We start from the raw sequence: 26,184 nt of genomic DNA on the forward strand, positions 1-26,184 counted from the left end.
TAGCTGTACCCCTCACAAAAAACAAGACCAACAATGTTGTGAGCTACCAGGAGGCCACTGTATACATTACACACTAAAATCGTAACACTAGGGTAACAGGCGGTGGTTTTACAGTGTCTGGCCATACATCCACTCATTGGGGATCTAGTTATTGTAGTTGCACTATTTGCTCAGTAGGTCCAGACAATCACTGCCCCCTGGTTACTGAGCCCATTACCAGCAGTAGAGTACAATCAAGCATGGCATGACTTTGATACTTCTGCTCTCATTAGGACCGCGCAATGTTGCAGTGAGGTAATGGCTGACCTGCCCCCCACACATCATCAAAGACCACCCACACCCAAAGTACTGGTAATTGAATCACCACTGAGACGATCCCCTCAGATGAGATTCCAGAAGTAGGGCCACATGTACACCATCATGCTTAAGGAGCACATGCATAGACAGAGCAAGCTTCTGATGGCATTCTGTTTGAAGGTGGAAAAAGATCTTTGGCTTCACAGCAGACACCAGAAGACGACAGGCAAATATGTACATGAAGTGATCCGGAATTGATATTTATGAAGAGGATTAATGAGTTCATAGGACCCTAGTAACCTCCAGAGAAGATGTCCAGAGGCCAGCGATTAGATATGTTGTAACCAAAGTCACCATTGACTGGACAAGCTTCTTCTATGAGCTTCTTCTGTGAGCCCCTAAAGTCCTGTGAGGGGTCAGTAAAGCGAGGCAGACAACTGTTTGATGATTTATCAAAGTATGCCATTTTATTCTTACAATAATATTCAGAAATGCCTCACTGTCCATACTCTGCTGAGGAATTCCCTGTCTAAACAAAGCTATGGGAACACACTCTAACACAGGATAACTATCCTTCGCACTAAGCAACAAATATACAAAGAAAATATATATGGCAATACCACATGACATGAACAATATTCACAGTTTCTAAATGACCTTCTAATCCTTCCGCAGGATTCAAAGTCACTTCTGCAAATGTTCACCCCAAAAAAATGTCTTGCATTCTGACTTTTCAAGAACTGATTCAAGTTCATTAATAAAAAAAAATCCACTGACAACAAATCTCTTCTCCTTTTGTGAAAGATCCACTTCCTGCTCCCAGAAAAATAGCACCAATGGTAATCCTGGGCACAATGCTTTGTGTCAGGCCTTACTCCTTCCTCCCCCGACTCCTCGCCTGTGTCTTCGGTTTCATTGCTCTGCAGAGTGGCTGTCTGCTTCTTTATGAGTCTGGATGATACCTTGATTGATTTTTCTTTAGACCTTCTGTCATGTAGGTAGGGTCTGGCTCCCCCGGAGGCCACCCTGACAGGGATGGGGACTTGTCTCGGGGGGCCTCCGAGGAGCCAAACCCCAATCGTCAGGGAAAAAGCCAAAACGGCACAAAAAAACCTGGAGTTTCTTGGGCTTTAAGAGGTAGGAACAGCCTGCAGATGTCTTTGAGATGCTGTGGTTTCAGGCGCGGCGTCAATACTGGGCTGGTATCAGTCCAATTAGTAACCCTTCGGCTATATACTGAGAGTGGGTAAAGTCTCGTAGTATCAGTAGTCTGCCGAGAGCAGGGACAGTAAAAGGGAGGTGAGAAAGGAAAGCTAGAGAAAAGTAGAACAGTTCCGACTTACCAGTAATAGAGTAGAACCCGAAGGATAAGGGTAGAAAGTGAAGCGTCGCAAGGGGCGGAGTCAAAACAGAGCCGCAAGCACGGAACAACGAGAACGCTACAGGTAAGTAAGTACGAAGGAATACTGAACGGCAGAGTGCCGAAAGGAAAGCTGAACGAGAGAGAGGAATAGAGCGGGGGAAATCCCCGGATTCACTGGCAACAAGGGAAATTCACAAGAGGGCAAAGAGAACGCAGCTAAAGTAAGTCAGCTACGGAGCTTGATATCCAAGGCAGATACAATGCACCATTTTGTGTGCGGAGACTAGCTTTATAGCCCGGGTGGCCACATTACTTGAGGACTATACCGCGGACCGTGGAACGACCGTGCACAGTGTGAAACTTCCATGAATGCCAGAGTTGCCACGGTCGAGTCCTGATACATTGTCACATCAAAGGAAAATGCAATATCCACACTGTTAGTACCATACAGTGCTTGCTCAACAGTTAGGAAGTCTTTAGTTAGTCTTTAGCATTCTGTCACACTCACCTGTGTCTCTGCAGGAGCCATGGATAAGCCTCCATTGACCCGAGATTTCACTTTCCCTTTTTCGCCCGGAGGAACACCTCTCAAATACAAGATGTACACTCAGACCAGAATTCACCTGTTTTCCCCTGGCCCCTTCCCTTCTCTCTCTTTGTGCTGTGATGTCCCTTAAGGGCTTACCTTGAGTTTTAGTAAGGTGTGCACTCGCAGGGGCGCGATTCACTCGTAGAGGTGGTGCCAATATCTGTTGACTGAGTTCTGATGCCACACGCTGTTATGTGCCTTCACAGCGAGGCAGAGTGTCCAATGTGCCAGTTTCTTCACTAGCTAAATAGTCCTTCCACAAAGTGAACGTTGTGCGGTGGATGTTGAGTGACCGGAATTGTCTGTATTGTCCTTATTCGCCAAGGTATGTTTTGGGTGAGTAGCGCTGCGTGTAGAAGTCAGCCGCTGGTAGGTATACGCAGCGTCACTGGTTCGAGCGCACCTGGTAATGTCTCTCCTTTCCCTTGCAGGAATGGTTTATGGAGTGCTAGTGCCTCGAGACTGGGTTCAGCGCTTCTGGAGACTTGGTGTTCTGGTAAGCTGAAACTGAGGTGAGTATGCACAGCATTATTAGAGAGTGTGCAGTGAATAATATCTCTGCGTTATTGGAGCGAGCGCAATGAATAATTTCTCTTCTTTCTTTTGCAGGGCTTTGAGCGCTCAGACCACTGACCTGGATTCCAGCGTAGTGAGAAGTGAGAAGATTCGGTGAGTATGCGCAGCGTTATGGAAGTGCGCGCGCTAACAAAGTTCTTCTTTGCGCTTACAGGTGCCGGTGTAGGATTCTCCTCTTGACCGGAGAAAGCTGCGGCGTGGAGAAAGCACAAGGGTAGAACCTGAGCAGGTAAGCAGAAGCTGGATGATCCGGAGCAGGTAATCAGAAGCGGGATGATCTGGAGCAGGTAAGCAGAAGCAGAATGATCCGGAGCAGGTAAGCAGAAGCAGGTTGATCTGAAGCATGGCGAGTGTGTTGCTGATGCAGCTCACAGTAAGCAACACGAAGCACTGGAAGGATCTTGGGTGTGGCGTATATAGCCAGCCACACCCAAACACTAGAGAGCTCATGAATTGTCATGCACTTCCTGTTTGGCAACAGGAAGTAGTAACCAGGAAGTTACTGCAAACACCAGGAAGGAATGAAAAGAAGGAATCTGCTATGGGCTTCTTGTGTGCCTATGCCAGGGCTGCCAAGCCTCCACCCAACTTGCCCCAACTACCTGCCTGGTACCCATGACACGTTAACAATGGTATATTTATCAGAATTACCTCAGTGCTGCTGCTTCCACTTCAACAACCACACTTCTACTTGATTTACCATGAGAACAATAACCTTTATCTCGCAGTACTCCACCTTGTTTAGACTACTGCAATGTTGCATCTACTGACAACTGGATATTCCAACCCCGCTTCAGTTTTTTGGACTACTACCACAACGTCAGTGATTTGGTCTTTTAAATAGGCTTTGACAAGATATACTTTAAAGTACTCAAACACCCTCTGGGAGGCAAGGTGCTCTTCCTTTGAATATCTCCTTTCAAAAGCAGCAGCCTCTTTGCCCATCTTGTCTGTCTGCCACAGTAACAACCTTGGTTTGTCACAAGTTTCTCTCTTTCTCACCTGTTTTTCCCTGCTTGTGACCTTCCTGGGTGCAACTTCCTTTTTTCTCACTGTCCAAGACTTGTACAGGCCGGGGTGCGAGTCTTCGGGTTCCAGCGTGAGGTAGCCGGCTGTCCTTAGCCGGATGGCGTTCAGTATCCAGGAATGTAATCGTGAATCCAGGAAGGAGTTAAGAGTCCCACGCTCAGAGTGTCCGGGACACCGCAGGACCGAGCACAAGACTAATCTGGGAAAAGGATACGGGCTAGCGGTTAAGGAGAGATTCAAACGGGATTCCAGGAAACAAAAGAAAAGAAGGAAAGATAAGGAACTGGAAATATCACGGGAAGCAGACTCAAAACACACGTCTAGCAACTCCAAGCAGTTGCGTTGAGACGCGCAGAGCCGCGGGAGCATGTCTGTTTTCTAGAAAGTCGAGCATTGCGCGCAAGGGCCAGAGCACAGCGTTTCAGGCCCGTCGGCCATGTTGGAAGGATCATTGAATTCATGCCGCGGTGCATCATGGACCATGTAGTCCAAAAAGGGCGAATTTGGTGGTTCATGACAGGTTTGCCTTTAAGACTCTTCTCTCTGTCATCCACCGTCTTTGGCACTTCAGGTTGCGTCTACTTCAAAATAATATTTACAGGCAGTCAGTTTCCCTTCCCCAGCTTTACCTTTACCTTTCTGCCAGCTACCAGCCCAGGTAATTACCCAGAAGACCTGGTGACACTCCCTTAGCTTCAGGGTATGTTTGCACATTTGTATCTTAGACCAATTAAATGTTAGCCACTTTACAGTACAGATAGATTGCTCTTCAACTTCAAGAAAGACTGACATTATTGTTAATATAGGGAGACTCTTGGCTTAGATAAGGCTTGTTCTCTGCTTCGTAATATATACACTTTAACAAGGCATACCTGTCACGAACAAGAAGTTCTGTCTGCCTTCAAAAATCACAATTCGGCACACATGACCACTTCTTGATGTTATATTCACAAGTTAGAGGTTTCAACAATGGATTAAACAAGATTATGTATTCGGTAATGATCTTTCAAAGCGTTCACCTTTTTTAATTGGTGATACACGACTACTCCTTCAGATAGTAACAGTCTTAGAATAGTGAACAATGGATATAAGCTGTATTTTTCATATACACGCGCGTGATGCATTTCCCATTATTCAAGTGATATAAGTAAAGCAAGCAAATATTGTTCACTGAACTTGTATGTGAGTGAGCGGGGAACTGAATACCATTACTTGCTTGCGCAAGGTATTAGAACACTGAGCTTCACTCACAGGCTTCTTCACACTTGCGCTGCGGGTTGCACTGCTTCTACGACCTTTACCACAACTGCTGCTTCTGGCTGCTTAAGGACTGTCATGATTCCTGCCCCTCATGTCCCCAGCCCTCCAAGATGTCAGGCTGGAGCCAGGCCACGATCACCTACATGGCCCTCAAGGGCCTCTCCATCCCTCCAAAGAATCACTTGGGAGTCAGACTTGGCGCTTGTGGCACCAGACTCACTCACTCCCATAGGATAACATTGGGGATTGGACTTGTAGTGCATTGATGGGGACAAGATGGATGCCCCCACATATTTCGGTTCCCAGAACTGCATGTGCGGTCTAGTCTTTTGGGTGTGGTTCAGCCCAGAGACACCTGGGATACCCAGAGACTATTTAAGCCATGCCCCGGCTGAGAAACATGCTTTGTGTTTTCTGCACCTGCAGCGTGACACTCACCGTGTTCGGATCGGTCTCCAGTAGGACTACATCTTTCTTCTGCGCTCAGCTCCTGCAAGAACAAGAGCACCGTTAGGAACAGCCTTACCTTGCGGTGCTTCTGCCCATCATTCATCGCTCCTTCTGTTCTGCGGGCATCTTCGGCGGTGTCATTCCCATCCCGGCACGCTGCTTCCTAAGGAAAAGGGAAAAGAACAGAAAAAAGGCATTAGTAAGCATTCTGCAAATCTTCGCTTATTTTTAAATACTGTACGAGCTTCAAATGCTTACCTGAATCCCAGCCGCTCTGGGGGAACTCTGTCTCTGGAACTTCTCATCCCTCTGCAAGAGGGAAAAGACACTCCAGGTTAGCGTGGAAACATCTAGAGGCGCCGCATACTGCGCTTACTCACCGCATTTGTTCTTCATAACCGGCATCCACACTGAAAACGTCGCAGCACCTAAAAGACACAGGAAAATAACTCAGTTCAATACAAATACGAAAGGGGTGCATCGCGCTCTCACTCATCTTCAGCGCTACACATCTCAGCAGCACGCCGCCATCCCCGAACGCCGGCCATCATCTAAGGAAGAAAAGGAACGAAGTTAGAGAACTGTTCAAAAGGCTCATTATACTTACCTGTTGGACTCTTGCCAGTGAAGTAACTAGGCAGCAACGAGCCCGCATCAATCAACGCGCCCCTGGGCTGAAAGCAGGACGTAGAGCACACTATCAAGAAAACAAGGTGAGCTGTGGATCAAAGGGAAGGGTTGGACCCCGGGGAAGAAGGGGTTCAAGCACACAGAGACAATAGGGAGTTAAACTCTACCAATCCTGTGTTTCAGGCCTAGTCTCCAGTCGAATAGCCTCCAGGGAAGGGTTTGAGGTCGTAAGAGGTCAGACAGGCTGAGTGACGTCCCAGTGGATACCAGGTGAGTGTTACAGGACCCACACCCTTCCTCTGTGACGGTGTTTTCTGTCCGGCCACATGTTTCTGTAGCCCCTCTCGCTCCCGAGACCCACGGCTTGGTAATAGCTCATGGCCTCAATCTCCAGCACATTTAGTAGGTGGCAACCACATCAATCATGCTCACATGGGGAAAGAGAGCTGTCCTTCCACTGTGCAGCCTCTCCACTTCAGAGTTTGGGGAACAGGACCCTCTCGGAACATGCAGGTAAAATCTGCTGTTTCTACATTCCGGCATCCCTCTTGTTCTTCCACTTCTGCTTGTTTTGTCTGTTAAACTAGATATCATATTGTGCCTCCTTTACTGTATATATTGGCCTAAACCCAGTCGCTCTGCAAAGAAATCCGCATTGCGAAGTTCTGACCTTAGATCGATTTTGTCGCCATTTTAGGTTCCTCTGCCATTTTGATTCTCACTCCAAAGTCACCCTGTGTTCTAAAATGCTGGACAGTGTTCTTCTGTTTGTAACTTGACCTCCGCATGCAAGTTGATGCTTAAACTGCCCGTAGGCCAAATGTTAGGGTCATGTAATGAGACCTTGTTCTTCGTCGACCTGTAGATCGAGGATTACCTGTGCCAACGTACTGATCCGCGAGCATATATTAAGCACAATGTTGTGTAACTACTAAACGTGAACACTTGTTGAACTGCATCGTTTTAAAATATGTACTAAGGCTTACGTTAAATCCGAGAATCTACTGTTGCCATTGTGATTTGTTCAACATGTAAACTGAAGCTGATCCATATGCATATAGCTGGGCGAGTCAGAGGTGAATTCGGCACGAACCATAGATTGGGAATTATTAACGTACAGAGAGGCTGGACATTAGGTTAGAAACTGTATAAAAGAGCGAATATTCTGGTGTACAGCCCCACTCACTTCTCACATCGAACGGGCTGGTATTCGTTGTGATGCACTGAGGGCCAGATAGCTATCTGTTACTTTGTTCCTTTGAAAACTGTTCAGTTATAGAATAAAGATCTGTGTATCTTTGTAAATCCACGTGTGGTGTATTTCCTTTTGGGGTACTCAGCCTCGATATTCTCTTTTTACTTTTAAATGTCAGCCTCGTGCCTTCTTCTTTCTGCTACTACCGATACGGCTTCCAGTCCCCTCCTTCCAATTGCCTGCACTTGAGGGGACCTTTCATGCCTCTCAGGTTCCTTCAGGTGTGGGCTGTTAGCTATTGCAGTAGATAGGCAATTGAACCTGTTATGCTTAATTGCCCGACTGCTGCAACTGCATGCCTATTCAGCCCTCTTCCTCGTCCCAGTACTCATGGGACATGTAGTCCCCTTCAACAAAGTCAGCGTTTTGAACGTCTACAATTTGGCAAACAGCCATCGAAAGAGTGGGATTACAGGGACAGTTAAATGGGTCATCCACAGTCTTCCTGGTCTGTTCCCCCCACCATCCTAACTCCCTGTGATCCTACCGCAGTACACCACCTCAGGGTCAGGATCATGAAGCGTCTGCCTTTCCCTGGCCACATGAGGGTCCCAGACCAGGTTTCTGGGAGGAATCATCACTGCTTCATCACAGTCCTCAAAACAAAAATGTGACTCTTAGATTGGACATCAAGCCATTGGTCCCGTTTTGTGTTCTTATGTCAGTGCATTCTTCTGTAACATCCAACGATGCAGGGTTGCACTGCATGTTGGTGTCTGAGGCAGCAATACATTGATGCCAAGGCCAGTATGCTTATGTGGCTGTGTGCCATTTAATAAAAATAGTGGCTTACTTAAAGGAGATGTGGCTTGACTCAGATCCCAAAGCAGGAGGTTGAGCACTGTTGAAGGAGAGCCCTAACATCAGGCGGCTGCGCTCAACGTTTTTGAGACCTGAGCACTGCTCACAAAATGGCTTTGGAGATCCGGAGGTTTGCATCCGAGATCCTCTCCAACCTGCCTTGTACACTGGGCAAGATTCTTGAAATATTCCTAAATCCACGGATGAAGAGGCAAACTTGCAGATAATAGGTGTGGGAGTGCTAGCGAGGCCATCAAATAAGGCTGCACCCCTGGGAGGCTTCTGCCTGCATGCTTACATACTACTGCTTACCTTCTTACAAATGTGCCATGGGCATTCTGTTCCCTTGACCTTAATGTGTTAGTGTTCCATGTGCTGTGACTGTGCTTTTGGCAACAGTCCTCATGCACCTTGCTTTATTGCATAACATCAGGGTCGGTTTGGGCCATAACATTGTTTCAGGCACCAATATAAAAGTGGCCCACAGTTGTGACATTAGTACCCAAGGGGGGCGTGGGAGGTGTTTTGATAAAATGTCTTGCAAAATGTGAATTTTAAAGAATATTTATTCAGCAATACTGGTCAAAACCATTAGCCGCATAGTGAAGTAACTCATCAAGCTGGCCCACATTGGGCAAAAGACGTGGCCCACTTGGGCCCAAGAAACCAGCCGACACCAGCATTTTGCGTGTTCGGTTTGGTCACGGGCCTGTTGCCCTATAGGCCAGTCCGAGCCTGCATGCCAGTTCATTCTTTTGCACTTGCGCTGATAGCACGTTTTACTGCACTGGCTGGTCTTAAAAAAATGTGGCACTCTAAGCATTAAGCCGCGCTTTCATTTCTGCTGATAATTTATTGCTAGTTTCTAATTATCGCGATTATGCATTCCAGAACCTTAATTGTCCTCGTTTTGATGGCTGTTACTGCTGAAATCTTATTGGCGTTTGCTCCGCGTTGTCACACCATCTGTCCCTGGTCTTCCCACGCTGAGATGGAAAATGTGGCAGGGCACTAAACGCGAACTAATTCATTCATGTATGCAAGCCTTGAATGCTGGGACTATCGGGGGGCAAAGGCATAGCTTGCTTTCTCGGGAAGCCTTCTGCTGTGCCCCTGCTAATCTTCTTTCTGTTCAGAAGAGATGCGCCCAGGCAGTGGCACTGGCGGGCAGAGCTTGAGCGCATCTGATCAGAAGTCAGCCTCCCTGCATGGATGTCCTAGGTGGCTGCTTGAGTACAAGGGGGTATATATTGGGTAATAAGAATTTCGATTGGGCCCAGTGGGTTTGGTGGCTCATGGGGTCCCATCTGCCCGGATGCTAATTCACTGGATCGCCCTATTTATTTTTCTCCCTGAGAAACAAAGTAATACTTCTGGCTGCTGGAACTGCAAGCAGAAACTCATCGGGCAGAAGCTGTGAACAGGCGATTGGAGAGGAAGAAACACAAACTATTGATTGTGCACTGTGGCGATTTAAATACGGCGGTTTCCATCTGATTAGCTTCCACGGCTCAGCCCATTGCCGACTTTGCAATTTCCATGGCTCATCTCTCTCGCTGAGTAGTTTCAAAGTTTAGATAAAAGCACTTTTTGGTGTGAGGTGTCGATGTCCTTTGGAGCACGGCGGCCAGATAGAAAAAGAAAAACGTCACTGGGCCCTCAGACGATCACAGAATCCAATATGGGCGCGAGAAGCCTACTGGACAATCGCTGGCGAAACCGGCATTAGCAAAGCCAGTAGTTTGGGTTTTTGTGTAGGCAGTGGGCAACCCTTTGCCAAGAACTTCCACAATGATACAACGGTAGCCAAAAGGTGGCAACAGTTGGAAAATGTTGTGATTATCAGGGCATTGACTGGCAAATGTCTGTCTAATACCTATACACATAAACAAACATTGACGAAGCCAACAGTTTTGGCTTTCTCTGTTTTTAACATGGCTTCAGTTGCCGAAGGAACACTTGGTTAAGACGTTTCTATAACACCAGTAGCAAATGTACAGCTTCAATTAAGCCATTAACTCTGAGCAGACTGTAAATAACACTGGCAGGTGAAACAAAGGTTGATATTACCTCTTAACAGCGCAAGCTCAGAGAGATCTCAGTAGAATGTGTTTTGGGTGCGTAACGTTAGGTAGTGTGTGGGAATAGCAGTTATACGTCTGTTTCCCAACATGTGTTTTTTCGATTTAATTTTTTCTGTAAAAATTCAATCAAAAAAACTGACAACAAAACGATGGTATACGCGAATAGCTATGGGGATTAGCATGGCTATGTGCAGTCAATGGGTGGTTAAACAGCCCCAAGTTGTGCACCAATGTAGGGAGGCAAATGTACACGTCATCTCTAGTGCCCGCCCCCTCACCTGCATCATAGTGGAATAACAGCAAGAGAAGACTGTGTGAGACACCAGATATCCTCCCAATACTGCATCGAAGATACAAGAGACGTTATGCACTTAGTGCAAGGGTACATTCAATATGGTTGTCTGACGTGGTGGAAAGATGTCTGCTGTCTCCTATGGCTCTTCTATCTCCAGTGGTGTATGCAGACAAGAGCACAGTGACGTCATGAAGAGAAGATACAAGGATGCACTGAAACGATATGCAAATGTTTGACAAAGAAAGATGTAACTGAAGTCATAAGAGAAACATGTATGCAGAAATGAAGAAATCATATTCTTCGAGAAGATAGATAAGTGACAAGGGGATCAATATAAGTATCTACGCAGAAACTCAAGAAAGATGAAACACATAGGAGCTCGTTAAAGAAGAAAACACACCGTGATTAAAGCAGCCATGGAGAAAAAGATGGACGTTGGACTTGTGCTAAGAATCACCAAACTACCTCAGAAACAGACCAGGGCTGAAGAGCTGAAAGGCGCAGTAAAACAGCTTTGTGCAAGGAACAAAGAATGCCTATTGGCCTGGGATCAAGGATGCCACGTCAAGAAATAATTGCAAGGCACAAGGGGAGGCAAAGTGGATACGCTATGTACACATGATATGTTTTCTTCTGTGCTTATTCTAAGAGAAATATCTGCAAGTGCTAAGTATTGAACAATTAAAGGCGCAGAAAGCGTATGTGAGAGGGAACAACCAAGTCTCCAGAGGCCAAGAGGAGTAAAAGCACCCAGTATAATAGAATTAAATCACATTAAATAAAAGGTTGAAATGGACAAAATTGTGGTCTCCTCACACGCGATTCAAGACTCAAAAACAAGGCCTATTCATTAAGCTCTAACTGAAAATAGTGATGTACTTACACTGCCTTAAAAGTCCCAAAAAAGAGAACAGTCAACAAGGTCAACTGCGAAGAAGAAGCCTTGGTTCAGGGCATAACTGCTAAGAGATCGTAGGCTAATTGACTAAGTGAGTAGCAGTCTGATGTTGTCCCCGCACCCGAGTTTCGTTTTGCCAATGTGTTGCTAACGAGCCAAAAGTCCAAAGTTGGGAGAGAATGACAACCAATTATGAGGGCCCATATAGCAGTGTACTATACAATATTGCAAAAACCAATCCGCTGCTGTTATTCTGCTGTTAATCTGTATTATACGTATTTAGAAGTAAAACAGAGGGGGGTCTGGGAAACTCTCTACCAGCATGAACACATCCCATTGACTTGTTCTTGGGTGGATGACCCATGGGAGAGTCTCAACCAAGTCTTTAGCTCAGTGTTCTCTTCACACTTCACAGAGAAGAAATGTCCCTGCATTAATCACCAGCTAATAGCCAAAACTAAAAAGTATTTGCACTAACCCCACCCCACACCACTAGTAGCAAAGCTTTGGGGGCAGAGTCCATTCAGCGTTGTTTGTTTTCCCTTCTCTCTACCTGTAAATGCACAAGTTCACCTAGATTGAACTGAAAGGTCTTCTTTGTAAATCCATCTTGAAGTAAGGGTTGGTTTTCTGTAAGTGCTCCATTTTGAAGGCTTTATCTGTTCAATGCTGATGGGGAAATGCTGCCAGCCTAATTTCCTTTTTTTCCTTCAGTGGTTTCCCTGCTGTAGTCCCCCTCCCACTTTAAGCCCCTGCCTTTTTAACAATAACCCATGTATGTGGCAGGAAATGCAGCCTACTGTCTTTTGATCGGCAGCATAATCCCCCCCGGCATAATAGGGTGGAAGAAAGATTTTAAAATTGGCCTGTCCATGGAGTAAAAATAACAGAGTGCGCGACAACAAGTGACAAAGTTAATTCTCTAAGGAGTTTCACCTTAATAATGCTAGTCATCACTGTTTTTATTCTCCATATTACTTCCTTGTTTGATTACCAACACATTAGGAAGAGTGGAAGCTCAATGCAAGGGAATGAATAGACCTTGGCATCGTAGGTTAGTAATTTACTCGTAAAAGAACTAAGTGCTGAGATGGTGCTCGATGGTGGGTTATCATAAATGCAGGGGATTTATCCTAATGATAAATATCCTACTGTTTGGCCATCCTGTAGTTGATGAAAGGTGAGGTACATGGAATGCATGTGTGAACTGGTGCCCCACCAGATGGAAGGGGCTACCCATGATCCTCTCCCAAGATTTAATGATGCGTTGGCCTATTTCTTTAATAAAAGATACATGGTGACGCTCCTATTCTATCATACATTATGGTTGGAGTAAACATAGGAGATGTCTTGGATGTCAACTTTACCCCTAAGTGTGCATTATAGTATAGTAGCGGCACCACCCAGCATTGCACGGGTCTGCAGTTGAAATGCATGTGGGGTTCTGCTATATTTGATTTGATTTTATTTTATTTATAAAGCGCAAAAACCAGGCCCAGGGGCAACCGGGCGCATACTCTTAAACATGTTACAAAAAGCAGTAGTTACAGAAGTTACAAAAATATACAGCATATATACATGTACCGAAGGGTACCATTAACAGCGTATAATACAGGGACAGAGCAGAGAGAAAATGTATATTCAGTTCTGTACCCCACATGGAGTCTGGACTGTGCCAAGGTCTCATGAGTCTTGGGAGAGCAGCCATGTTTTAGCATTGTTCTTGAAGGAGTGGAATGATGGTTCAATTCTGATAGGTGTGGGCAAGGTGTTCCAGAGTTTGGAGGCCAGGACGGGGAAGCTCACCCCACCAGCTTTTTGGAGTTTGCATCTAGGCACGATGAGGCTGTGAGTTTGGGCTGCTCTGGTAGGTCGAGTGGAGGTGTGGCGTGAGAAGCGAGTGGACAGGTAAGGTGGGGCGTTGTTGTTCAGACATTTGTGAGTCAAAGCTAGGGTTTTCAGGGCAATTCTCTGTTTTACCGGGAGCCAGCGTAAGTCCAATCTGACGGAGGAGATATGAGAGCGTCTCGGGATGTTTAAGGCTGCCCTTAAGGCATTATTTTGTACAGTTTGCAATTTATTAAGGTTAGACTGACTGGTCCCTAGGTAGAGAGCACTACAGTAGTCGATTTTGGCCATAACAAGAGTTCTGGCGAGTGTGATACAGTTGGTGGAGTTTAGGAAGGGTCTACAGGCAGTGATAAGTTTGCAGGTATAGGCTGAAGCTGACCTACCTGCATTTATTTGCCTGTTCAGAGAAAGCGAGGAGTCAAGATAGACCCCTAGCGTCTTAGTATTTTTGGAGACTTTAATGTCATTGCCGTCAATAATGAAGGACTTGTAGGTTTGGTCTAGTTTGTTGAGCCGATGATTTGATCCTAAAAGTAAGAGCTCAGTCTTATCATCGTAAAGGCAAAGTTCGTGCTGTGCCATCCAGACCTGGATGACCGAGTAAACATCGTTAAGGGCTTTGGTGTCAGCTGTGTAGTCTCCTGTGATAGGGATGAGTATCTGGGTGTCGTCCGCCTAGTTAGTGTAGGAGACACCCAGATAGTCAAGCACATCGAAGAGGGGCTTGGTGAATACGTTATACAACGTAGGGGATACACACGAGCCTTGAGGAACGCCACAGTGAATGGGGGAGGGATCCGCTGATGCCAGCGGTGAGAAGACCCTCATGGATCTATTGCTCAGGAATGAGTGGATCCAGGCATTGGCAGAGTCGGAGAAGTGGGCTGCGGATTTGAGATGCTGGCAGAGTATTTGGTGGTTGACCAGATCAAAAGCCGCTGAGAGATCGAGGAGAAGAAGAGCTAGCTTCCCATTGTCCTTCAGTGACTCCATCTGAGTTTTCAAGTCGTTCAGAGTTGACCACATGCCATGTTTAGGGCGGAACCCTGATTGTCTTAAGCCCAGGAGATGGTTTAGTTCGAGGTAATCCTGAATCTGCAGGCAGGCTGCGCGGTCCAGGATCTTGAGCAGGAATCGGACTGTAGTGATAGGTCTGAAGTTAGTTGGGATATTAGGGTCAAGGGAGGGTTTTTTGAGGAGTGGGATAACCCATGCATCCTTTAGGTTGTCGGGGACAATACCCGTCTTGAAAGAAGCATTTATGAATGCTGTAACGAACGGGGCTAGCTCATGAGATGCTTCCTTGATAATAGGAGCTGGGCAGGGGTCGCCTTGGCAATTGGAAGGTTTTAAATTGTTTATGATGTTTTCTACTTCGAGAGTAGTGAGTGGGGAGAAGGAGAAAGGTTTATGTGGATAGGTTAAATGTGTATTAAGTGTAGGTGTGGTTGGTCAAGCTGTAGGGATTTCTGTTTGTCCCTGATTTTAGATTGGAGGGTAGCAATTTTACCCAGGAGTGCTGACTGAATATTGGTGCACCAAGTGTTGTCTTTGGAGCAAGAGTCAGGGGGGGCTGCAGGTGTCTCGAGTTCCTTAAGGATATTAAAGAGTTCCTTAGTATTGGACGGGGCTGACATAATGCGGTTATTATAAGAATCTTTTTTTGCCTGGAGTACAGCTTCTTTATAGTTAAGGGTGGCTATCAGAAGACTGTCCTTTTGGGCGTCGGAGTGGTGACTTCTCCAGCGTGACTCTGCTGAGCGTTTCTCTTTGCATAACACTCTAAGCTGGGGAGTAAACCATGAGTTAATTTGTGCTCGTTGTTTGGGTTTCCTCAGTTTGAGCGGGGCGATAGAGTTGATGGCTGCAAGCAGGGACTGTTTATGCATGTCGGCTAGGTTGGTGGGGTCTGAGCAAGTGTCAGGAGCGTTATTTAGTGTGGGAAGGATAAGGGGGAGTATTTTTTCTGTCGTAATGTTCTTTTTATTTCTAGTGAGGGTGGCTGGGGCGACCAAAGGCCTGGGTGGTGGGGCTGCTTCAATGCTGAAAGTAATGACATGGTGGTCAGACCACAAGCAAGGGGCGTTGGAGATTACGCTAATATTGCAATTGGTGTCACTAAGCCAGTCAAGGGATTGCCCTTTAATGTGGGTGGGTTCCTGTATGTGGTGAGTGAAACCTAAATCTGTTAATGTATTAGCTAGGTCGAGGGCCGCAGGATCATTAGGGTCTTGGTGTCCTAGATTGAGGTCGCCAAGAATGATGGTTTGGGAGTTGGATTTAGCATTGTTGAGTACTAAGGTAGAGATATCATCCACAAAGGATGTGGGTGGACCAGGGGCTCTGTATATTAGGTGGATGGTAGCCGTTTGATTAGCTGAGAGTCCAAGCTTGACAGAGAGTAACTCTGCAGTTTCCACCTTAGTGCTTGGGATGGTTCTAAGTCCTAATGAGTTTCTAGCGATGAAAGCAATTCCTCCACCTCTCGAGGTGCGATCACATCTGATGATGGAGTAATCAGTGGGGATGGCCAATGAGAGTGCCGGGCCGGAAGCTGCGTGCAGCCAGGTCTCGGTGATGGCGATGAAGTCGAGTTCCTGAGTTTTGATAAGATCAGCAATGTCCAGAGCGTGCGCAGCTAGGGATCTTGCGTTAATCAGGGCAGCTTTAATTAAACCAACGTTGCTTGATGAAGCTGTGATGGTTTGAGTGTGATGGGGCGTGGGTGAGGTGGCCGTTTGTGGAGGTGGGCTGTGCGTCTGAGTTTTGAGGTGTGGGCTCAGGTACATGGGGTGCCCCTTCTTACTCATAAGTCTAGATCCTAATCTTAGGTTTCTAAGAGTGATAGGACATGGTTGGTTAGGTGAGGGTTTTTTGGCGAAATGGTCGAGCCATAGGGCCGGATCGTTGAGGTAGATGTTGTGGTATTGAGGTGCAGTACTTTGGTAGGTATCAGGAGATCTGTGAGAGGTGGCCATGGATGAGGTGTGCAAGGAGCTAGGTGCAGCTAAATCGGGAGGTGGTAGGTGTGATGACCTGGTAATTGACCACACTGAGAGTAGTACTTGTAATGAGGAGAGCAGTGACCTTAGGGAGGACCAGCGTGGTAGCATGTTACCGAGATTAGAGAGGAAGGGCCGCTGAGTCTGTGAGGCAGTTATAGGTAAACGTTACAGGCACTATTTGGCTAGGCAGTGCGTGCTCTGTACGAGCAATGCAGGCTAATGAGTTTAAGACAGGTTAAGTCTACTTATTCAGAGTCAAGCAATGGGGGTGCATCAGATCAGGGTACACAGGCAAAGCAAATACCAAGCTTGCATATACATTAGCATGTTAGGCAGGGAACAATGCAGAATGCAAAAGGCGTGATCTAATTGTAACGGTGCAACAATTCAGGCAGAGAAGACATTCTAGTGTTGGCAGCAAGTATTGGCAGATCAGGTAAATGTCAAGGTGAAAGTCATGGCAGAGTAAGGCAGGTACCCTGGAATTAGCTTAGATCATGTGGACATGTCTTATGCGGACCGGTGCAACATATGCAGGCATAGATCAAGGTGTGGCGCAGCAAAATTGGGAATACACAATGAGTGTATCAGGCAGGCAGGGTAGCATATATCATGGAGCTAACAAGTGGGTCCAAGTTGCGGTTCTGAGCAAGAGCTCAATCATTTCAAAAGCGAGCATGGGGTTGACAGCATAGTAGTTTCAAGGCAAGCACAGGCGAACAGAGGCGCAAATGAAAGCAGTGCCGTGGTCATGCAATGGGAAGGTATGGGCTGGGCGGCAATGAGAACAGACATAGGCAATGCAAGCAAATAAGGCGCTGAAATGGTGCGATCACTTGGTGGTAAGCAACCGCGAATAGGTAGCGACTAGGGGCTCAAATATGTAGTCGGCTCAGTTGATTAAAGTCAGGACGCTCGTAATAGGTGTGCAGACTTAGTACATAGGTGTGCATGGAGCAGGTTGCTACGTTGCTACAGCTTGTCAAGTGGCGTATGTGATTATATTAGCATAGTAAAGGCATTACCAACATCAGGATAGATAGTATGTCAGCAAGTTCAACAGGCAAGATAAATTCTTGTAGGGCAGTAGGCACAGAGTGAACCGCTTATATAGCTATACTAGGTATCAAGCTATCAAGCTTGTGGGAATAAGCATAGCATTCGGAAGCGCTGGAATAGTTGATAGATAACGTTACCAGTCTTACTTGCAGGATGAGGAGAGCGCTAGTCCATAGGTTCACGAGGAGGAGAGTCAGCTGTGTAACCACAAGCAGGGATTAGTGCGAGGTGAAAAAGGGCATAGTGTCCAGGCGAACGGCGAGTAAGGCTGAGGACAGGCTAGGACAGGAGTCAGCCTTGTTTCACTGGGCCTTGGTGAGAGTGGGCCAGCTTCGCCTGCCGGCTCCCGATAGGTAGCTGAAGAAGGGTCACCAGCCAATCAGGACTCAGCAGCGTCTGCTGGGTGGATTAGGCAGTGGATGCCTCAAATGGGTGGCGGGCGGCCATCTTTGAGTGTGCTGGGCTCCACATGGTGAGCAATGGTGGAAGCATGCACACGGTCGCAATTTCGGCCGGAAACACAGCGCCAAAGCTATGGCCTTGTGTATGTTGTATAGTGTCATAACTGATGATTTTGTGATTTTTCAAAAATGGGAAATCTCCCGAAATCACTTCTACTGATAGCACAGGGCCGGACCCCGCTCCACCCCTGTGCAGGGCGAATGGGTGGGGTTGGTCAGATATCACCATCGCCAGTACACCCCAGTCTGGTATGCCGATCGTGGACCAATATTTCATCCCACCAACTGTTATGGGGCTGAAGCCAACCCCAAACATACAAACACACTTCCTAAATCTATATATATTTGTGAATTTCATTTGATTTTAGTATGCAGAAAGCACAGGTTTACCTATAGTTCTCATTGCGGTGTGGCGAAAAGTCCAATAAATGCAATCAAATAAGACAGGTTTGGGGTCCCCTTCAAAGACCCTTAATTTGGTCTCTCACTCTTCTGTTGAACTGCTGGCTGGTCCAGTTAGAGAGTCCTTCCTTCCTGCCTTAATTTTAGTTTTCATCTATTGGTACTTTTGTTCTACCTTTCAGTAGCCTAAAAGACCACTAGTGGGGACCAGAAGTTGCCACTCCTGGTGAAAAGAAATTAGGGCAAAGCACCCCATCCTCATGGCCTACACACCATTAGAGAGCAGTTTATGCAAATTGCCCGGGTGATATCAGGGAATAATGGTGACAGCAGTGTTGTAACTTACTCCCGGAATAAATAGGCAGATGATCCCAGCAAGAATCTGCCCAACCCAATTGCTAGGGCAGGGAACAATGGGACAAGGCAGCCCCAGGGGGAGTGGCAGGGCTTCCAAGCCAAAGTGCTGAATGCCATCAGTAGATTTCGGTGCACTACTCTGATGCCCTATCTTGGAGACATTGATGCCCGGTACATCTCCACTGGTGTACCACAGCTTCAGCAGTGAGAGCAGGCCATTCAAACACAGTCATCCTAGATTGTTCATAGAGGTTGAGTCCCTCTCCACACTCCACCACTCACTCATTTATCATCACTGAGTAAAGGAAAAATGGGTGTGGCTCCAGGGCACTCTGACACTGGATTGGCTGTTGGGCCAGGGCTTGGGGACTCAACCTAAGTCTGCTGCTGTTGATGAAGTTAAATAGAGGGATCCACACATTAAATTGATCAAAAATATTCACTAGGACACTGCCATGGAAACATTGAAAATACGTCTCCAGACTCATGAATAAGTTCTAAGACACATCTTTAGTTTGTTTTCACCCTGCAAGAGAGCTTCCTTTTCATTGTGTTTCTAATCACTGGGAACTCTGAACCCCTCAATAAATTAACCCAAGGGATGCATCTCTATGGCAGACCACTCCTTCTCCTCCTATCCAATAGGTATCTTGTTGATTTGACTATGCCCCCTTTCCATAGGTAAGTATGTTTATGGTCAGCATAGCATGTGATAAAAAGTATTTTCCAGAATTCTCTTCCTGGATCGTTTATAACTGATATATCCACTTTATTCTCTGGACCCTTCGTTAAACTCTCCTTTGTTGATGGGGTCTTTCAAGTCACCTCTACTGGACCTCTGGTTGCTTTATGGGGAGTACCTGTGGTTCAGGGTGATTTCTTAAAATAACCCTTTTCTGTGATTCCATAACATATTGTCTCTGTTACACTTATTTGGGTTTCACTCTGGAAATACAGCTTTTCCACTGAAGAAAGCCTGGGTGGGAAAGCATTCTTTCTCCATAGAGGAATGGTTGGTTAGCTTGCTGGGGTAACTCTGGCACTCCTGCTGATGTTTCTGTCTCTTTGAAAGCAGTTTCCAAAATGTCTTCACAAGGTGAGGTAGGCTAGCAGGATCTCTAGGAGTTTGGTCAGGTTCTAGCTCACCTCAATGCCTTAGAGGCCTGAACCTTCTGCCACTCATTGCCATCTTACTCTACTCCTTACTGACTTCATTCTTGTTTGTGTGTATGGGACTGTCACTTAATTTTGACATTAACTAGTCGTCGTACCTCCTCAACGCTCCACCAAATGCTCATCCCTCCTACCACTTCTCGCAGACAATGGATAGGTTTGTTTTGTGTTATTCCTTGGCCAGCTGTGCCTCTACATCTCCCTCTTTAGGTATAACTGCTTCCCTCCTCCCGTGGCCACTCCTTCTCTCTTGACAATTCTCCACCTTTCACCCGTCTGATGTTATCTTTCTCCTTTCTGCTACCTTTTGACCTGTGGCCACTTCTTTTCACTCTCCTCCACTTCATCAAAAAGGAGGCGAGTGAACAGAAGTGGTTGTTGGATGAGAACATTGTTCACCTCCTCCAACAACTACTTATTTTCTCTTCTGTTTCAGCTCCCATGTGAATTTTGATAAGATAAGAAATCAAAATATGTTTTTCAGTAAGCGGCTGTTTCCCTTCTCTTTACCAGTTCTTTGATTTGGTAACAAGTGCTTAAATTACTGTGTGGTCGTTGGTGCATGCCAAATCCTCAATCAACCTTCCCTCCTCCTTTCCAATGCTTCCTTCTCCTACATCTCATTTTCTACCTTCTACTTCTTTGCCTTCTGCACCATCCCAGTCTTCCTCACTACCACCTCCTCTTACACTTTCCGCTCCTCTGCATCTTATGTTCCACTTCTCCTGCCACTCCAGCCACGTGGGTACTCATGCATATTTGTGCAATGGGGAGCAGAGCTTTCAGGCCTTTGTTCAGCTCTGCGTTTGCTCACCCACTTGTCATGTATATGGAAAGCATCTTTGAGGTCATCCGTTCTGGGGCAATATTGTTAAAGTCTGCGGCTTGATAACCAAACTGTGGGTCCATTTACAAAGGGCCCACAGGATTATGCATACACATTTCCAAACATCCTTCTTAAAGAGGAAGTCGGTCTTATATGAGTGTCCTCTGTCGGCCATACCCCACTCTTTGGGTGAGACTAGGGGATCCTCCCTATACCATCCCTGGTCCTTACATCAGATAGGGAGCCAGACCCCACCATCCACTAAGTCTCTCCAACAGACACCCTAAGGATTTGGCAGGGCACATTGTCACAAGCATCTATACCATAGTCGATTAAACCACAAAGCAACAACCATCTGATGCCGGTAGAGAGGGGCATATCTGGTGGACACATTTCTGGGAGAGGAAGATGCACCGATATGTTGGAAGGCCTACATGTGATTAACAGTTTTACAGAGTGGGGGTACACAACAAATTATTGGATTCAGCTATAATGCAGCCATAAAGTAATGGATGACGACTAATAGGATGAACCCATTAGGCACAAGATGGAGGACCTCCACGTGAATTTTACACACCACATGAAGTAAAAAACGAAGTTCTGTGGTATTTTTAGATGTGACTTTCAAAGAATTCTCATGAAGGTAGGCACATTAGAAAGTCGGTTTTCTCTTTGATTGCAGCAACAAGGCCAAACCGGTGTCAAAGTGGTAGTATGCTCAAGTCACACTTATTTAACATTCTCATGGATTTCAGCTTACCACACAGGTTCTCTGACCAGAAATCAAAGGTATAAACAGAGATGAAATCTGAGACTGTATTTGTTTTGAATATATCAAACTAACCAGTGGCTATTCACAAGGGGAAATATGCTTGTTCATGAACCTATGATACATGAATATTGATTCCACAGTTACTCTCACTTTTCTATCTCTGTGCAGACTTACAAACGTTTGGAAACTCTGTAGCAGTGGTGAATATCTCTGCCACTTGAACTTGCAAGCCTATCAGATTTTTAGGGTAACCAATGAATATGTAAATCATTTCCCATTTAGATTTTTTGGATGTAATTTGACCTCCTGAGTATTCCTAGTAGAAACCTGGAAATCGTTTCTGCTTGTAGCCTTAGAGGAACAGATTTGTTCAACCCTGCTGTATAGGTATTTCACTTTTAAATAGCTTTACCAGTGGAGCATTTCATTGTATGTAATTGTATGCTGAAATCAAGCCCATGTAAATGTAGCACTTAATTTGTGACATTGTTAGTTTCATTTCTTCTTACCCTTTCGTTCTTTCAATCCGGACTGAGTGCTCCCTGCCATCATGGAACTCCCCAGACTCAGGTTTGAGTGTGATCCTGCGAGGCTCCCTCACGCCTGTGGAAAGCTGCACCTCAATTCGCCCCTTGTTCAATAGAACAGCATAGAATACCTGAAACATAAAACCAAAGTATTGTGAAGGCATCCTGAAGTATGACACAGACAACAGACTTCAAGTTCAAACAAAAGATATTTAGTAACTTAAATTTCAGGCTGGTTGAAGGCCTCACGTGCCCAATTCTAAGGTGGGATTTCCCGACCTGAATGAAACTAAGGAAAGTCTGAGTCAAAGAGTTCAACTTAAAAGTCTGTCTGTGTCCAAAACCTATCCTTGCCCTCACAACTACAATTAAGCAATGCGTAAGGATGTCAAAGTCAAAAGAAACAGTAACTCAAAGTTCTGAGCTTCTTCCACCTCACAGCTTCCTTTTAGCTCCCAAGCATAGGAAAGTTCCATACGAATGTCTCAAAGTTCATCTTTCTCCAGTTCAAGGCGATATAGTGCAGAACCAATCCTTGGGGTTTCCTTCCCCAAGTTTCAAGTAACACAATCCAAAACAAAGTGGTCTTGAGACTAAGATCCCATGGCAAGTGTACTCCCTTAGGTCTCAGGGTTCCCTTCCTCAAGACTTCCATGTCTTTACTTGCCTCAGTCTTTTCAAAAGTCTTTAACAAAACACCAGGTTAACCTGATACTCTTTCTGGCTGGTCTTGCCAGCTCCTTTGCAGTGGTTTCGTTGGGTTTGTTTCACGGTGTCCTTAGCTTTGACTATTAAGGGCTCTCTGGTCAATGCGCATGTTGTCAGACCACACGGTCCACCCATCACAGGTTGCATAACCAGGACCCCGGGCTCCTCAGCCCCCACACATGATCCTTGGCATTTGTTCCTGGGCACCACGTCACCGTCACTTGATTTCTTTTATTGGGCTCTTGGCTTAGGGTGTAGTCGTGTGCTCCTCTTGCTTCTCCTTGATCACCTCGTGGCTATGCCACTATGTATCATATACCCCTGGCCAAACTGTAGCCTTCATATAGCATTGATATAGAGACAAAGTATTGACAGTTCATGATACTAAGAGGTTATCAGTTAATCAATCAGCATACATAAAATAGATTTATTATATTACAAAAACCAAAAGGAAATTAAACTGTAAAACATACATATATTACAATAACAAAGTACTGGTGATTGTACAATGTATTGCAACAGTCTGCATAGGTGAAACAGAGGTGATATGAACACAGAGTTGTCCGTTTTTTTCAAAATGTAGTACATTTCTGGTACCTAAAACTAACAACTCAGTGGTCAAATTGATGATTAGTACTCTAGGTGCGCAGATCAATTTTCTTTCATACATGAAGTAAGCATTATCAACAACTCATTCATTTGTGCCGGTTACCTGCCATATTATAGTGACCCCATGGTCATTTCTAATGCAGAACTAAGGGCTGCACTGCCACTAGTTATCCCCCACAAGGTTACATTTAAAATGGCCATGTAGTTAATGTGGCAATACGCTGATGGCCCTACTACGTATTAAGGGGAGACCAGGGGATTCTTCACATAGAGCCCCCAGGCCCCATAGCACGCAGCAGGTGGTGGTGCCCAGTCCCATGCCCAAACTAGCACACAGGGCTACGCAGGGGAAGCTCATCACATCACATACAGCAAGGCCACCAATAGTGACAGAAGGGGGCTTTACAAGACCACTTCCATTGCATAGAACAAGGCAACTATTTAGTAGCAGAAATCAAATCGTGGCTCTGAGAACACTGTCACCATAAACTATATCAGTGATCAAATCTTGTCTCTATGTCACTTTACTTTTTTAATAGTGCTTTTTACCGGATTTCACAGGATTCCAAGCAGTTAAATACGTGCTATTAAGTAAAGCGATCATAATATGTCCTACTTTATCAGCCTCTGAAGGATGAGGAGCTGAATCAGCTTGGTCAGGATTTAAGCCGAAGCTGCTGGATGCACACAGATCTCTAAAGCTAGCACTTCATTCTCCAGGTATTGGATAGACTGCCCACAGTACACACACACGCAGGGAACATTACATTGAATCGCCCATATAAAGTACTAGGAAGCCAGTAGATCCAATTGACAGTCTTGATATGCCTTTTCTATCAAATTAACTTCAGTACATTAAAGTGTCATTTCCAGATTTTCCCAGGGGACAGAAAGGTTCAGTGTTTGAGTTAAGACAACCATTAGGTGACCATCCTGCTTGTAAATCTCACCACCGAGATTAACACTCGCACTCCACCAAATAGCTTTGAAATTATTAAAATGGCTGCCGTGCTGGGGCATGGTAAAGTAGACATCTGATATAGGGTGCAACCCCTTGGATAAAGAGCACGTGCAGCGCCGCCGTACCTGCCCTATCTGTCTGCGTTTTCTCCTCGGAGGAGCCGGTGTCCCGCCGTTCCCAAATAGAATGATTCCGGACTCATTCTTGGTGCTGAAGGACAGGTTGATTTCTGTGCCAACGTCAAACGAGACGGGTGGAAGCTCCACATACCCAGGCTTGGGAAAACTAACCATATAGACTTTCTGTAGGAAAAGAGGGAACACAGAGGTACAGATAGGATTAATTAAACAAGGTAGACAGTCTCGAACTATAGCCAAAACGACGGTTTGCTCCTGCAGTTGCTTCTTTTGCTTCGGGACCACATAATATTTCATAGTTTGTGAAATTCCATTTGCATTCAGCATGTCCACACAGTATCACTGCTCATCATACATGTGTTACAGCTTTAACTTATGCAGTTTGCTTTTTTATTTAAAGCAAATGAAAACTCTACAAGGAAAGTGGTAAGCTTCCCATGAGTTTGATGGGTGTTACTGCTTGTTTACATTTTGTGGATGCATGAGAAAAGAAAAACGCTTTGATACCACCAAATGGAAATACTTCATCAAATCATTATGTTTGGTGGTGTGTCAGCAGTCATTTATCTTTGGGAATGTCTGCCCTAAAAGGTTATTCACTGAGTAGAGATTCCAAGCACATTGTTTAATACTAACACGCTATATGCAGTGCTATGCACAATAGTCACTTTGAAGGTTCTCAGATTTCCAACCTTAGAAAGTGTACCCCAGATCCTGCTGTGTAATGTGATAGGATCACGAGCCTGAACCTGTCAAGAGGGGGTGGGGACCTGAGGTGTGAGGCCCACCAGAGTGGAAGCCAAAGCCAGCCCTACCCCAGTGGGTGAAGGTGGCCATTGGGAGAGGGCCCAAGTCCCTGTCCCTTTTTAGTGTTCCAGTGTAATTGTTGATAGTACCACTGTTTGATCACCCCATACATATGTTGCAAGATGCTGGCTATTTGAAAACTACAAATACCCTAATCTCTAGCGGTGGTCCAGCAAGACACTCCAGAGGGAGACCACATACTAGTGCGCCCCAATCGGCTAAGAGATGGAGGGAAACTGCTGCGTGACGCTGCACGCCGGTCATTGCAAATGTCAGCATGTACACAGAACATGACAATCTCACCTGTAACAGAGCCACAGAGTGACTCCCCGAAAAAGACTAATCCATTCTGGAATGACACACACCTGCAATAGAGCCGCAGAGCGTCTCCCGGACATAGACTGCAATCCCATGGACTGGGACCCCCCCAGACACGAAACGGAACATTGAATAAAGAGGGCTGCTATTGACAAAAAGGGGTGGGGCTTCGACTCCATTACGTGTATTTTGAAGATTGATCCCGGTCTTCCCATTGCAGGAGGTGTTACAATGTGGCCGGAGGAACCAGAAAGCGGTAACCAATGGAAGACAGAGGTGGAGGATAAAAGAGGAGACACAAATGTGTGGATTGCTTGGATGAGGTCATACGAGCTGGAGGTCCCCCCGGTGACAAGATAAAGAAAGGATGGTGTAGAGGAGAGTGGAGACGTTTATATCAAAGGTGATGTATTGGCCGGTGAGAGAAAGTGGTATTGTGGGAGTGTAATTGGTCGTAGGAGGGTAGGGAGTGAGTAAATCATCAAGTGAGTAAGTAAAAGGAGGGTGATTGAGGAGTAGCACTGGTATGGAAGAGGAGAAGGAAGTAGAAGTGGTTGTGAGAGGGGAGAATAGTAGTGGTATGAAGAGAGAGAAGAGTAATATAGTAGAGAGGGGAAGGTAGTAGCAGTGTGGAGAAGGGAGCAAGAGCAGTGGGGAGCATGATCAGAGGTTGGCGGTAGGTAG

General features: G+C 45.8%; 1 protein-coding gene across 7 annotated transcripts in view; it reads right to left on the minus strand.

Moving 5' to 3' along the window:
* The window catches only part of LAMA2 (laminin subunit alpha 2), a 3,027,572-nt gene that overhangs the window by 248,705 nt on the left and 2,752,683 nt on the right, over positions 1–26,184 (minus strand). For all 7 annotated transcript variants that reach the window (XM_069607473.1, XM_069607470.1, XM_069607476.1 and 4 more), the window contains 2 exons: positions 24,364–24,540; positions 21,943–22,091 (listed from right to left, as the gene is read on the minus strand). In XM_069607473.1, coding sequence (XP_069463574.1) covers positions 21,943–22,091; positions 24,364–24,540 — 326 coding nt within the window. The remainder of the gene's footprint in view (positions 1–21,942; positions 22,092–24,363; positions 24,541–26,184) is intronic.

The sequence above is a fragment of the Ambystoma mexicanum genome, chromosome 4q (genome assembly GCF_040938575.1).
Source record: "Ambystoma mexicanum isolate Mex_15411 chromosome 4q, UKY_AmexF1_1, whole genome shotgun sequence".
NCBI lineage: Eukaryota > Metazoa > Chordata > Amphibia > Caudata > Ambystomatidae > Ambystoma > Ambystoma mexicanum.